This window comes from Synchiropus splendidus, chromosome 10 (assembly GCF_027744825.2).
Source record: "Synchiropus splendidus isolate RoL2022-P1 chromosome 10, RoL_Sspl_1.0, whole genome shotgun sequence".
NCBI classification, from domain to species: Eukaryota; Metazoa; Chordata; class Actinopteri; order Syngnathiformes; family Callionymidae; genus Synchiropus; species Synchiropus splendidus.
The window spans coordinates 4,172,558-4,186,441 of NC_071343.1; the positions used below are offsets into that span (position 1 = coordinate 4,172,558).

Genomic DNA, 13,884 nt, shown 5'->3' on the forward strand with positions numbered 1-13,884 from the left:
GTGGCTGTCTATTAAACAGCCTGATGCTCCAGATACAGCGACACAAGTGAGTCAAGCGGCAGCACACTTAGCAGCTGATACAGGAGGAGAAGACTGAAGTGGAGTACCTCCGAAGAGTCGCCTGTCATCCTGGTAAAGCTCATTGGTGAAACCTAAACATAGACATGTCAACATTCAGGTCACAAGGAGAAGACAGAGGACAGACAGAAACACACACAGCAGCAAACCCATCTCCGCCACTTCCTCTCTTGTTTCACAAATGATTCATCACAAACACTACTTCATGATTGGACATTCATCTGCAATGATGCAGCCTGGCGCCGGAGCTCGCGGCAATTTTCTTTTTGATTAAAGGCACGCGGCGGAGTCGGCGCAGCTCCCAGCCGCCGCGCACGTCCCACTGATGTTTAATTCTCTGTGTTTCGCCCGGGATGTGTTTGTGTTTTATCTGTTCCACAGAAAGCCTTCAGTACAAACACAGCGCATCGGTGCTAACTAGAGCGCCGACGACTGACACTTGAGGACCTTTTCTGATAGAATGTCGGCAAACTTATAAATGCAAGCGCTGAGATGAATCTAAATCGGCCTCACTATTGTGGCTCATATCTGGGTTTTATGGTTCCACATCTCAGCCAAAGTGTCTGCGGGAGGGTCGCGGGTCTACTGTACCTTTTCCAAGAATGAGGGCTTAGCAAAGAACATCCAAATATTGGGGAGTGGGAGCCACTTTTCCTGTTAAAGGAGCCAATCCCCGGAGTTCCAAATACGAAAGTAGAGCGGAGGGAAGAAGAAAACCTCCAAAAAATTTCAGAACTTTCATGAACTGTTGACTTCCCGCTGACTTCTCTCATACTTTAAATCACTGCAGTTCTCCACTTTACCGCCCTTTTCTCTGTTACACACAAAGTAAACTCACTAAAAACAACTCTATAAACTTTTTTTTAGTGCTAAACTGACAACATAGAACGTAAAATCACAAGACGATGAAAAGACAGCAGACAGACACTGGACACCATCCACGCCGTCGCACAGAAACCCCACTCACTTCCTGTTGGGATGAGATCCCGGTCAGGGATAAAGAGCTTGTAGCCGTAGTGCTTCTCCAGGACGTCCGGCAGGATCTCCAGAGCAAAGCGCTCCTCTTCTCGTGTCTCCTGGCTCCACTGGTCTGGGTCCACTTTGGTGTAGGACAGGTATGCGTCGTAGTCTTTGTTCTCTGCGGAACCAGTAACAGAACACAAACTTAGCAGCTGACGCGGATGGAAACACATTTGCGATTCAGATTTTTTCACAAGAAAGTGCTCAAAAACACGGAATAGTTTCAGGAAGGACCCACAGAAATCTCTGCAGTACATTGGCCAGGCCTGAATGTGGCGCTGTCATGGCCAAACAGATATGTTGCTCAGTCGGTGGCTCCATTATGACCGGGGGAGTTAAATTCTCACCAGTCATTTTTTTTTAAATCTCAAAATCCTGAAAATGGATTTACAGTAGCGGATAACGGAGGTTCCAAACCGTGTCCGGAAAACTGCTGAAACTGAAGAACTTAAACTGAACTAAATATTTTAATACCTACTATAATACTTCTTTATTTAATCAATACCTTGTCATTTTCACGCCGATTGTCGCATGTAATTTGTCCCTGAGGGCCACCGTACAAATCTGATACAACAACCCGGTCGCTTGTCCAGTAATACCATTTCATTCACTGCAGAGCAGAATTCCAAACTGTTGCGTGATGGCGACTTGGATTTGGTTTTATTCACGTCAATTCCAGCATTAACATGTTTAAATAACACATTTATTATACATGAAACCTCATCTTGAGACTCAAGCCACATATTCCAACACCGACACTCCATCAAAATGAGTATTTGTACTACATTTTCTCAATCGAAAAATGATCTTTGAGGAAAAAAACAAAGCGGCCGGCACCGTTCTTCTCCATAATGCACTGCAGCAGTTGACATTTCACGAGCAAAACTCGTGCTGATCCAGCCACCGACGACGACCTCTCCTTTATTAGCCTCCTCAATATTTCAGCTCCTCCGGGTCTGATTCGACTCCTCCACTTCACTTTGGTGCAATCCATAAAAAAAAAAAAAAAAAATCCCCAAAACAAAATGGCAATTTTCCTGCGAGGTGTCAAAGGCAAGAACAGTCCAAGAACAAACTTTCAGACGTCCTCAGGTAACAAAGTCTGCCAGCATGTAATTGGGGTAGACGCCGAAAACTCCGACTTCAAATCGAGCTACACCTCGCAGAGATTTCCCACAAGACAGCGGGAAGAACTGAGACAGCAGAAAATAGATGACGGGGAAGACTGGTGACACGTTCTCCAAGTCCTAGTCATTATTCTCCCTGGAAGCAGGAATGTGGGCCAGCCAAAATGGGAAAAGGGGCTTTATCACAAACACTTTGAAGCGCATCTTTGAGAGGCTCCGGCACGGCCAGGACCCAGCGCCGTCGGATCTCCACATCAAACGCCGCTCGCAAATTACCAACCGACCGCGCAAACAACGCACCTAGCAAACGCGGCAAATCAGAACCATTTGTATCAGCGCTCCCTGATGGAATGACTTAAACATGACGGAGTTTGGCCCACAAACCGGCGCCATAGATAATTAATGGGCTCCAAGAACCGGCGAATGATCCTTTCTCCAAAAAAGAATCGAGGTCATTCTTTCAGAAGCTTTTGTAATGCTCCGATTCATTATTTAAGAGCAGAGGAGAAACACACATTCTGAAGTCGAGCAGAAGTTAACTCTGTTCTGCAAAGATAACAAAGTTGTACTCCACTTGACAGGAAAGGGTGACGTCCGTGTTTTGGCATCTCCAGTTGGGTGGGCCGTGGGCGAAGGGCAGTTCAAGGTCAAACACAGGTACACAGTGTTGATTTAAATTTGGTAAGATCAGCGAGGACGTATCGGCGTGTTGATGTTCTTATTCAGTCCCAGAGTCATGACCATGGGGGAGGAGCTGATGGAATGAGACGCTCCTCCACGTGATGAGGGCACCTCTCAGGACACCTCCCCGGGGAGCTGCTCTGGAGGGCGGGGTGTCTGGGCAGAGGGAAGTCTCTGGACTTCTTTGCTCTGGCGGCTGCCCCCGCGACAAGACCTCGCATCAGTGGTGAAGAAGTGAGTGGAAGTGACTCAAAGACATGTTTAAATTCATGACGACAAAAGCAACTGACTTGATCACCCTCCATTCACAAAGAAATTTGGAATACTTTTGCTTCATGTTTTTCGCAGTTGATGCCACAAACGCTAAGCTGGAGAGTGGTTCACTTTTAGAATCGTATTCCACCTTTATTGCCATGACAGAGCCGTGTGGCTGACAAGACCACCTCGCCCGAGACCAGGGACCAATCTAAGACCAAGTCCAGACCAAGACTGAACTGAATACAGTCGCACAAGTCTATAAATCCAACCCAACACATTTATTTCTTACTGCAAAAGAAAACTGGGGTAAATACAGCAGGACGAGAAATGGCGTCATTGGATCTGGCTTCATTTTGGTCTTGGTCTTGACTCAGTCTTGGGTCCTCATAGTAGTGTTGTAGTCAAGACCACACCAACAGATATTATCGAGACTGGAGAGTATCGAGACTGAGACAAGACCAAGATATTTGGAGATCAAGACCATATGAGGAGTCTCAAACTGATCCACACGTTTCCATCAGTATGAGACCCCAGATAAATTACATAGATATTATAATTATATAGATGGCCTTTATTACTCCCACAGTGGCGAAAGTCAGCGTGTCAGCAGCCAATGACAACAAAGACACTGACACATACAAGGTACACAACAAACATCGAAGACATCTCCACAAAGCATTAGCATACATTAATAATACTAAATACTACATAAATAAATACTATTATATATATATATATATATATATATATATATATATATATATATATATATATATATATATATGCCAGACTGAGACCCTAAAAAAGTAGACTGCAGACCGGCCTCGAGACAAAGCTCAATCTCGAGTACTGCAACACTACCTTTACTACCAAGTCTTGGTCTCGGTGGGCTCTGGTCTTGGGTGAGGTGTTCTCACCTAGTCACAATCAACTGTATCTCATTCATTTACAACCATATTTTTGTGCTCTAAAAATGATTTGCTTCAATGAATGACTCCCGACCTATAATCTATACAATATACTCTTGTTTTTATCTCCTTTATTTACCAAAAAAGGGTCTGTATTTTGGATTCAAACTGCCAGGAGTCTCAGTCCATCAATACGTTAGATCGGCGCCTCCCTCTGTTCTCTGAGGTCCGGGTTATCAAAAGCAGCTTTGATGCAGCGCAGCCCTTCATCCTCTTATCTGACCTTTGACAGCGGCGAGTGGCCATCACGCCCTGACATATGGAAACTGATCTCTCTTTCAATGGGAAACAAATTGAAACGCCGTGCCTTTTCTTCTCTATGCAACAGAGAGGACAATGTACACAGAGAGGGGCTGATTCCACCGCCCGCTCCAGATAGAGGCGCCGCACACGCTCACTAAATCTAATCATTCACATCCTCTCCCACCAAGAAAAAAAGTCCTTTCTTTCACGACTAAATTTTCAGTTGAACATCGGAGGTTAAAGGGGTGATTTCTGTTACCTCCATCCACATCCTCGCTGCCGAAATTCCTGCGGTAGAATAGCATCAGCTCGATGCGGTAGCATTTGTAGAGGGAGATGAGGAAGATGAGAAGCAGCAAAATGGCTCCCAGCCCTCCTGCCAGCTCCACCGTGTACATCAGCTCTGCTGGAGACACACACACACACACCCACAAGCATCAGCATGTTTGGCAAACGCAAAGGCTGCAAAGCCACTCATTCAGATTTAGGACTCATCTGCTTTCCGTCTGCAGCACAAATGCTAAAGGTGGAAGAGAAAAGCCTCATTAGTCGCGGATGAAACCAGAGTGAGGAAAGACCAGCTGATAATGAGAATGTTGCTCGCCGCCTCGCCTGCCGCCCTGATGAAACTTGTGGCAACGGAACAGAAGGATGAAGCCCTTGCCCAAACAGGAAGCTACATTTCATCTCCTTCCCATCGCTCTGTCCATCTCCGTCCTCATTTCTGTTATCTCCTCTCCATCTTCCTGAGCCGCGGCGACGACTTCTGCCCCGGCACAAGCAGCATGGGGCCCAGCCCAAGCGGGCGGCACATTGCCATAGTCACTGTTCTCCGTCCCAAAAAAAATCAGGTCATAATGATGTGAATATTTTGGGTATATCTGACGGACCAGACATATGGAGGGATAACTCTGCCAACGAGATTTGAATACAAAAAAAAACAAATAGAATTTGGAAAAAAAAATTACTTTTTCATACTGTTACGGTTTCAATAGAAAAAAAATATTGACATAGTATTTAAAAAATGTTTCAATACAGCGTGAAAATTAATAAATTGACACAAGATAATACGTTTTTTTTTTGGTTTCGGAGTCAAGCCCACACCAATGCAAAACTCCAAAACTACTGAGTCTAGACCAGTGGAATAGTGGTCGACCTAAGGGATTCTCCAAAATATCATCATAACTGTATACACATCCACATTCAATAAGTAGCATTTTCAAAAGGCTTTTACTTTGAAATGACACATGAAATTGAGTTCTGACTTCCTGGGTGTGTTCCATGGGACCAACGAGTCGGATTCTCAAAAACAATACGGTATATTTCCGTGTCTTTTACTTTGAAATTGGCTGCGCTTTGGCATTACCGTAATGCTTGCATTACACGAGCACTGTGGAATTGGACAGCCTGTGTTGGTGCGGGCATTCAAATATCCCTCCATACATGAGCACTGTTCCTCCTCAGACAGACGCCAATTGGACCTTAAAGCAGCCATGAATTAAGTCAGGCGCTGCTGGTGTCAGACTGAGCACAAGTGGAAACACTCGGAACAGAATGTAGTGACCAAGAAACTGGAGACAGTCTGGCTTGTTTATGAGTGTGGGACTGAACGAAAGGTTCTTTATAGGTTTTACTGCCTGATGGCTCGCAGCCTTCTCCTGAAGCGGAGCAGGTGCTGTGTGAGATGGTGAAAATCCTCGGTCATGTGGAGATGCTTCTTGGCAGGTGAGGTATTCTGCTGTCATTGCAGAATAGACGGGATGAAATGAAAGTGGGGAAATAAGAGGTAAAAATCACATCACAGAACAAGAGGCTACAAGGAGGTCTGCGCTCTCTGGTGCTTGTCTCGCTCTTCACTCTTGAAGTTCCATCAGAACATCCGGATCCTGAATCCGACTACAAGTTGGTCGGATTTATGGGTTGGAGTCGACTACTATGTGGAATCTGACTGTCATGTTTTGCCCGGATGTGGATCTGTACTGGATCCGGGTTGACTATTAACTTGACAGACATCCGTTCCGGATCCGGCCAACTGATCCACACCTACGTGATCTATTGTTCCGTAGTGTGGCCCCTATCCTGAACAGATCCCACAGTGCATCCGCCCCAGATCCATTCTGGATCTACATCTTTCGCTCCAACTCAACTTTGAAGGTCATTATCTGCTCCAGATCCGAGTTAAACTGATTTCCCTCCTTTATTTACTTTATCTTTTGCTTTGCAGTAATGTTGCTTCGGAAAAGCAAATTTCCCCTCAAATGGATTTATGAAGTTTAACTGAATCAAGCGCTTGTCCATCTTAGTGGAGCCTTACCCTTCCGGCTCAGCTGGATGGTAGCTTGCCGACGGCCGATGCCGTTCTCCACGTAGCAGGAGTAATTCCCCAGATCCTCCTCCTCCAGCGAGTCGATGGTGAGGGAAATGGCCACCTCCTGCTCCCCCAGATGTTCCCTGACCAACCTGGAAAACGGGGAAAAACCCGTACGTAAGACCCGACTGGACCTGCATGACAGCAGCGGCGGCTCACAGGTCTGCAGCACCGCACATCGCAGACCCTCCAAATGTTTACAGTAAATACACCGCAGCATGTTCATTTCCCTTCACTGCACCCAAAACACACGAGAAATGAAAATCAATAAGGACTCTTCTTCGCATTGTGCAGGAGGGGAAAATCAAATAATGGCGATGAGAAGGAAATCTTTTTATAGTGGCTGCCATGGTAACGGAGAGAGGAGAGCAAGTAATATTCCATAAAGTAAATGAGTGGCCCTGCTTGAGCCGGCTGGAGGAGGCAATGGAGAGATAATGCTGCCTGCCGCTATAGACTGGCACCACTTAGCCCACTTCTGCCGTGTCCTCACATCAAATGCACTCTGCGGCGCGTTCGCCGTGTCATGTATGTGAAAGATGGAGAGGTTTGGGAGGCGCGCTCCATTCTCTCACCTTGGAGCCGCCGGTCGGAACGGCCTTGGTCATGGAAAGTACATCACGCTCTCTGCGCAGGGACGGTTGATGGTATTTGGAGTTGAGGCTGATTTTGTTGCGATTTTGTTTTGTGGGATGGAGTCCTGCGAGATACGAGCTGCAGGAATAATTCATGGCTCTCCGGGGACCAGGCAGCTACTTTGAAGCCTCCGGTTTCACACTCATAACCGTGGCACCTGATGGATAGGAATCATAAACTCTGCAAAACACCAGCCGCTTGGCATTCGCCTTCAGGAATTCTGTGGAGCTTCGACCTTCCGAGACGTTTCCTCGACGAAACCGCTACGTTTCTTCGACGTTTCCTTCATGCAACATGCGCTAATTTTCACGGTGACATTACGTTTGGTTTTCGCGACTCAACCGCCAGTGAGTGCCAAAACCAGAACCAGGCGCCCACAATAATTTCTTTACTTCAAGTATTCCGATCTTCAATCACAGAAGGAAGTCTTTTCTTGGCAGTTTAACACAACTCATTGAGTTGGGTGCTTGTGTTTTACGGAGTTGATGGTCATGTTACACCACTTTACTTTCAGTTCGAAGGCCTGGCTTACTCCTGCACAGAGGCTCAGCACATCTTTCGCCTCACGGCAACATTGGGAAAGTGCGTCCTATTGTGACGGCGAAGGCAGCCTTCCACGTTGCATGATGATGCATCCATCTTGAAAGTAAGATGGAGGTTGGGGTGAGGTAAACCATAGGATGGTGCTCCTTTCACTTGACACGTAACAACCTGTCAAGTGCTATTTAAAGCCCCTCAAAGGGCTGTTTCAGTCACAGTGACTTCCTGACTCCGTAGAAACACCTATGTGTCAACATGCAACACTGAAGGCTGCCTCCGGCGTCAGCATGGGACGCACGAGTCCACTTTCCCACCGTCAGTATATTACACCGTGGGAGTGAGGATGGGCTGCTCAACTGCTCAACATTCTCCGCAGGAATGTTGAGACCCATTTCTGTATCCATGTTGCCTGAATACTCTCAGGCATTTTTTCCCTACTGAGCTTTTGTAACCAGGTCTTCCCTCAAGTGTCCTTTGCTGATACTATTTTTGCTTCTTGTAACCTTTGCTCGACGCGTTTAGCTCCGTTTCCATTTGTATTTTTGTGTTTTTTTTCCCCTGCGTATTCTGTCCTGAACCAGCCTCTCGGTCTCATATTTTCCGGACACAGTCAATATCCACTATTTGGGACTAATATACGACAATTTGAAATACATGATTTTAAATTTTCTTTTATTGTTTCACATGTGTGCATCCGTTTAACCAATGTTTACCAATGGTTTCCTGTCACTTCACAAGGTTTGGGTTTGTTTAGGTGTCAGTAGATTCAATATGGCTGTTGATCACAAATGAAATCAAGAGGAATGAGTCAGTTCTATCCATTTGTTCTGGGAAAGGTGGGTCCCGAGATCCAGAAGGTTCAGAACCCCTGGCATAAATGCTTGATGTGGGGACACACGCCTGCTGGGGAAGTCCATGCCAACTGAGGGCATCAGGCATACGGGGCTTCAGAAACAGCCTCTTTAGCCTCGGGGCAAGACTTCGTGGTTGAAGTCCAGCTCGCGGTATCCCTTGGTTTCCTCTGCTGTTGGTTCATATTTCCTCTGAGTCAGTGGCAGAACATGCGCCGGATCACATGACCATGAGCGCCGCACTAAAGAGCATTTTCCATCTTTCATTTCCTGCCTTTTTTTTTTTTACCAACACACACCTGCAAAAAACACCGGTGAATTCCTTCAGCACCGTATCGATCGGCACCGTGATGATGCTGAGGCAGATTCGGTTGGCTAATTTATTCGTCTCTGCGGTCTATGCTAATGGCCAGTCATCCGTGGAGCGATAACAACAATAGCTCCTGCCCAGGTTGGGCAAATGAAAATTTATGGGCATGGGTTGCCATAGAGATGAGCGCTCCCAAATCGATAGTTTGAGAGTTGGAAAAACAAATTCTCAGAGGCCGCGGCATGGGTGCGGCGCTATAGGCTGGCATTTGACTGCGGGTGCATGAGTAACAGAGCCAAAAGTGCGTGGGAGCAGCCCGAGGAAGGGACGAGAGAACTTGGCTCGCTCCAGGTTAAAGACAGATTTGTTCGTGTTGGGCAGGCCTCCCTACATCGCCCTGCTTTTACTTTTTATAGCTTTATGCTAATAGATATAATGCATCGACTCGATGTGCAAAAGGCCTCAGGCGGCAACTGAGAGTGAACGATCAAGTACATACATTATTGATCGACTGCACTGAGCATTATGATAATCCGTCCGCCAGTAAGAACCAAAATCCTGGAGAAAGAGCTGAAGAATGAGTCGTAGTTGGACGCCGATTTACTGGATGTGTCTGGCAGTCTGTGCTCGGTCGTCGTCTCTGCCGCCCCCGGCAACGAAACATACCAACGCAGAGGTGAAATGAAATGCTCGCCAGCCAAAAACGTGGCGTGACTCATCATGAGTGCCAATTGTGAACCTCGAATTTGGACCTGGTGTGGCACCGCAGTGGCGCAGTTGCCTCCCAGTAGATGCCGCAACACTCACTTGCTATCGTCGGTGTTGGCGTGCCGGCATTTCAGTTCCTGTAAACTGAGGCACCAATGACTGAATAAATACTCTTTTACTGACTTGTCAATCAGATAGAAGGTAGGGACTAAATCTGGTCCCGCTAATTTAGTTAGCTGCTCGCTAATTTTCCAGGGTCGTGCCACATAGATCGGGGCCAATAGTGTTTGAAACAGACACTACCAAACACACATTGAGGCTGAATACCTCAAGTGAGCAACTGCTGATCAGCACATGTCAGAAACAAACTAACATCTGGTCATGAAAGTACTGACAGCTGAATTATCAACCCTTAAAATCGAGTCAAAAGATTGGGATCCAACTAGAAAAGCACTCAGAGAGCGCAAACCTCCGCCAATAGAGAACTAAAACTTAATTCCTGACCGGAAATCGAACCCAGGCCTCTGTGGTGGGAACACCGAATCCTAACCCCTAGACCACCAGGGAGCATCGAGACCTTCGAAGTGTGTATATCCCGTGTACTAAACCACTCCTATGCTTCGATGGGACAGTTCCAAAATATGAAACATTTGCAGCTGGAGTTCCCCCCCTGAATCCGTCTATAACCATTCAAGTTATTTAAACTTGGACAGACAAACAAACCAACTCTGTCGAAAACATCACCTCCTTGGTGGAGGTCCAAAGCATCTGCTAATTCAGGAGATATATTTTGGATTTTCGACCCCGCCGTCCGTGTCCAGCCTCGTCTGGCTGCTGTTTTAGTCGACAGCGTTCAGGGTTTATCGCTCGGATTACGAGGCGAATGCAAATTGAAGTTGTGAACTTTTACACCCGGGAAAGAGACTCATTTCCGCACTTGGGTTCACCGTCAGCCACCGAACTGCACGTCTTTAATTCCCCCCCCCACCCCCCGCTGGAGTGAACGCCTCAACCCCAGACACTGGCTAAAATCCTTGAAATATTCTGTCTGCTCTCCTCAACACCCTCCTTTCCTTCCCTCCGGTCGGAAGTTAAAGAGACGTTTCTCTCTCCATCGTGCTACATTGCAGCGCTCACGGTTCAAATTCAAGAAAAAAACGGATGCCTCAGCAGATTTATTGGAACCACGGCTAATTAAAATATCAATGATTTATATAGAAGTATGATGAATGAATATACAAAGCCTCATTATTAACGTGTTTTAACGTGATTATATTGAATATATATAATATTACCTTTGAAAGGGAGTCATTCCGAGTCTCAATTCTTCTATTTTGAATGACAAATGACCTTGTTAACTGACCACATGACCTTCTCACAGGTCCGAATGAGAGTGTGCGGCGTTAGATGCGGACCACAGCAGCAGGATCAGCAGAGAACGGCAGCAGTAACAAGCAAAAGTGAGGCGAGAATCGGGTCGGTACATTAGCACCGTGCCCACAGTTGTGTGTTTGTCCTCTCGGTGCGAGTCTTTCCTCTCTCATGTCTCTGTCTTCTCCCTCCTACTCGTCCCTATGGCCCATCTGCACGCTGCTATAAGGTGGTGTGCATGGAGGGAGATAGCATTAGAAGTGGCGGTGTGAAAAATGGTGGCTGTTAACCATCTGACAGGGTTGTGTCCCCGGAGCGGCCGCGTCTCCAAACAGCCCTAATAGGAAACATGTAGAGGGACTGAGGAAAGGACTTGTTTAAACATGAACGCCGGAGCCCTGAGCCGGCGGGAAATGTGCATGGTAAATATTTAGTCTTTTTGAATTTGCCAAAAAAAAACATCTTTGGAAGCTTGGCAGGTGGTCATAATGTTATGGCCGATCAAACGTGGTTGAAATCAGTCGATTTCGACTGACAAGTCGGTTGAAATCAGGAGGGATGTCAAAAAAACAACTCACAAAACAAATCATCTTTTGTTCATTGTCTTGCTTCAGAGAGACTCCAGCTCATCTGTGGCCTTCACTCCTGCCTGCTCCACCGTCGACCCCTGGCTCAGGCTCAGCCTGAACCGACGCCTAGCAACCCAGCGAGCGGATCATCTCACCACCCAATAGACTGTGTTAGCGCCTCTCCCTTGTTTGGTCTTCCAAATCACACAGTTTATTCTCTGGAACGGCGACTCTCAGCTGCTGGATCGGGACCCAAACAAGCCTTCCCGCCCCCGAGGAACCGTCTCTTCAGGGTGAATAAAAACTAACTCCTATCTGGGAACACATTTCAACCGTGAACTAACAAATGATTTGCTTACTTACTGTTAACTATGGTGCAGTTCATTTCTGCTCCCTGATCTGAAGCGTTTCCTACAGTTTTGCTGAGTGATTTTAGACCTATTTCCTTCATGTTTGATATTTTGGGATTGATTTTCTTTATTATTATTATTATTTAGAAGTGTGAGAACTGAATCTTTCCTTTTCAGTGTCTGCACAGCGTTGACACAAAGCAACCAAGCAGAGCGTCTGGAGAAAGCTTGTTCTGAATTGGCAGTTCGGTCTCCAGCACTTGCTGTTGCATCACTGCTGGAGGACATACACTGTTTTTATTTTTTATTTTTCTCCTGTACAAACCAATAAAACTACATTTATAAACTGAAGTGAAAGGTGAGAGAGGTTCTGCTCTGTCAGGTATTTTCTTGGCCATTGAATCCACTGCAGTTGCATGAAGCATATGTCTTTGGCACTGCTTTTTAAATGTGTTTTATTTGTATTTGTTTGCTAAAATTAAACACTTTTATGTTTTGTCTATGCGATCCACAATCATATATTTGTGCTAAACATGTATGATAGTGAAGAATGCGTGGTCTAGCGAAGTCTAGTGAAAACATTTAGATACCAAAATATATATCAAGAATAGGAACTAAAATTAGCAAGATTTTTTTAAATAATAATAATTATTATTATTATTATTATCAGGGATGCAACAATTCAATTTTTTCCAAAAGGAGTAGTGTACGAGTACTTGCATTTGAGTACTCACCGATACCGAAGACTTGCCGTTACACATGAAGTTATTTAGATTTCTTTTAAAATATCTAAATATAAATATCATTGGTTACTTGGACAACATTCCTCAGTATGTTTTTCTTGTACATGCGTGGCAGTCACAAGTTTCCCTGCATTAAAAACGCAAATCTAAATAAACTGACTTTCAAAAACCGAGTGCTGCTGCTAAGTTTCGGTATCGGTTTCGTGGTATCGGTGGCCGTTTGATGAGTATGAGTACTCAAGCCCGGTATCAATGAATTTTTTTGTACAAATGTTTTTTTTTTTTACCTCAGATTGATGACTTATATCGTATATGTGGTATATATATATAATGAGGAATTGGGACGGGAACATAAGTATATTCATTCTTCCTATGTACATGGAAGTCAGCGCCATGCTGCATGAGGAGACAGGAACAAGTCTACTGTACCAAACCAAGGCAGACCACATCTGGAGTGTGTATTTGTACAAATTATTATTGATAAATAAAGTTGAAACAGGGAGATGGTTGAGGTCACAAGGATGTGATGGAGGACCCCAGAGGGTCGACAGCAGCAATGAGACGCTGAGAACAAAGCCCACACCGACCGAGCTCTTGACATTCAACAGTGAAACGCTGAGAAGCAATATGGCCTCATCTGTTTACAGTGGAGCGAAAACAAGCTGCCGCGGCTCCGAGAGGAGCACAAATCACTAGAAAAGGGTTTAATGGACGCAGTTGCGAGTTAATGAGCTAAAGCACACGACGCCATCTGATTCCTCCAGCGAGTTTATCGACTTCTGCCCCGGTGGCTGCGGCGGCCAGCTGTGTCTTACTTGATCTCACTCTCCTGGACCCTCTCCTCGTCCAGATCTTCGATGAACTTCTCCCCCTTCATCCAGTAGACCAGTGGGCTGACGTCACCGCTGTAGCCGAAGAAGGCCCGGCAGGTCAGGTTCAGAGCCGCACCTGGAGACAGAGAGAGAGGGAGGGTAAAGTCACCAGGTGAGACCAGCTGTACCTGGAGACAGAGAGAGACAGAGAGAGAGAGGGTGATGTGACCAGGTGAGACCAGCTGTACCTG

The 13,884-nt window shown here is 45.9% G+C and overlaps 1 protein-coding gene across 4 annotated transcripts in view; it reads right to left on the minus strand.

Moving 5' to 3' along the window:
* Positions 1–13,884, minus strand: part of il1rapl1a (interleukin 1 receptor accessory protein-like 1a) — a 196,137-nt gene that overhangs the window by 6,247 nt on the left and 176,006 nt on the right. The window contains exons 7-11 of one of the 4 annotated variants that reach the window (XM_053877229.1): positions 13,637–13,769; positions 6,690–6,835; positions 4,635–4,778; positions 1,046–1,216; positions 108–152 (exon numbers count right to left, since the gene is read on the minus strand). In XM_053877229.1, the coding sequence (XP_053733204.1) occupies positions 108–152; positions 1,046–1,216; positions 4,635–4,778; positions 6,690–6,835; positions 13,637–13,769 (639 nt within the window). Of the gene's footprint in view, positions 1–107; positions 153–1,045; positions 1,217–4,634; positions 4,782–6,689; positions 6,836–13,636; positions 13,770–13,884 lie in introns of all 4 variants that reach the window. The other 3 variants (XM_053877228.1, XM_053877231.1, XM_053877230.1) reach the window with 3 other exon arrangements.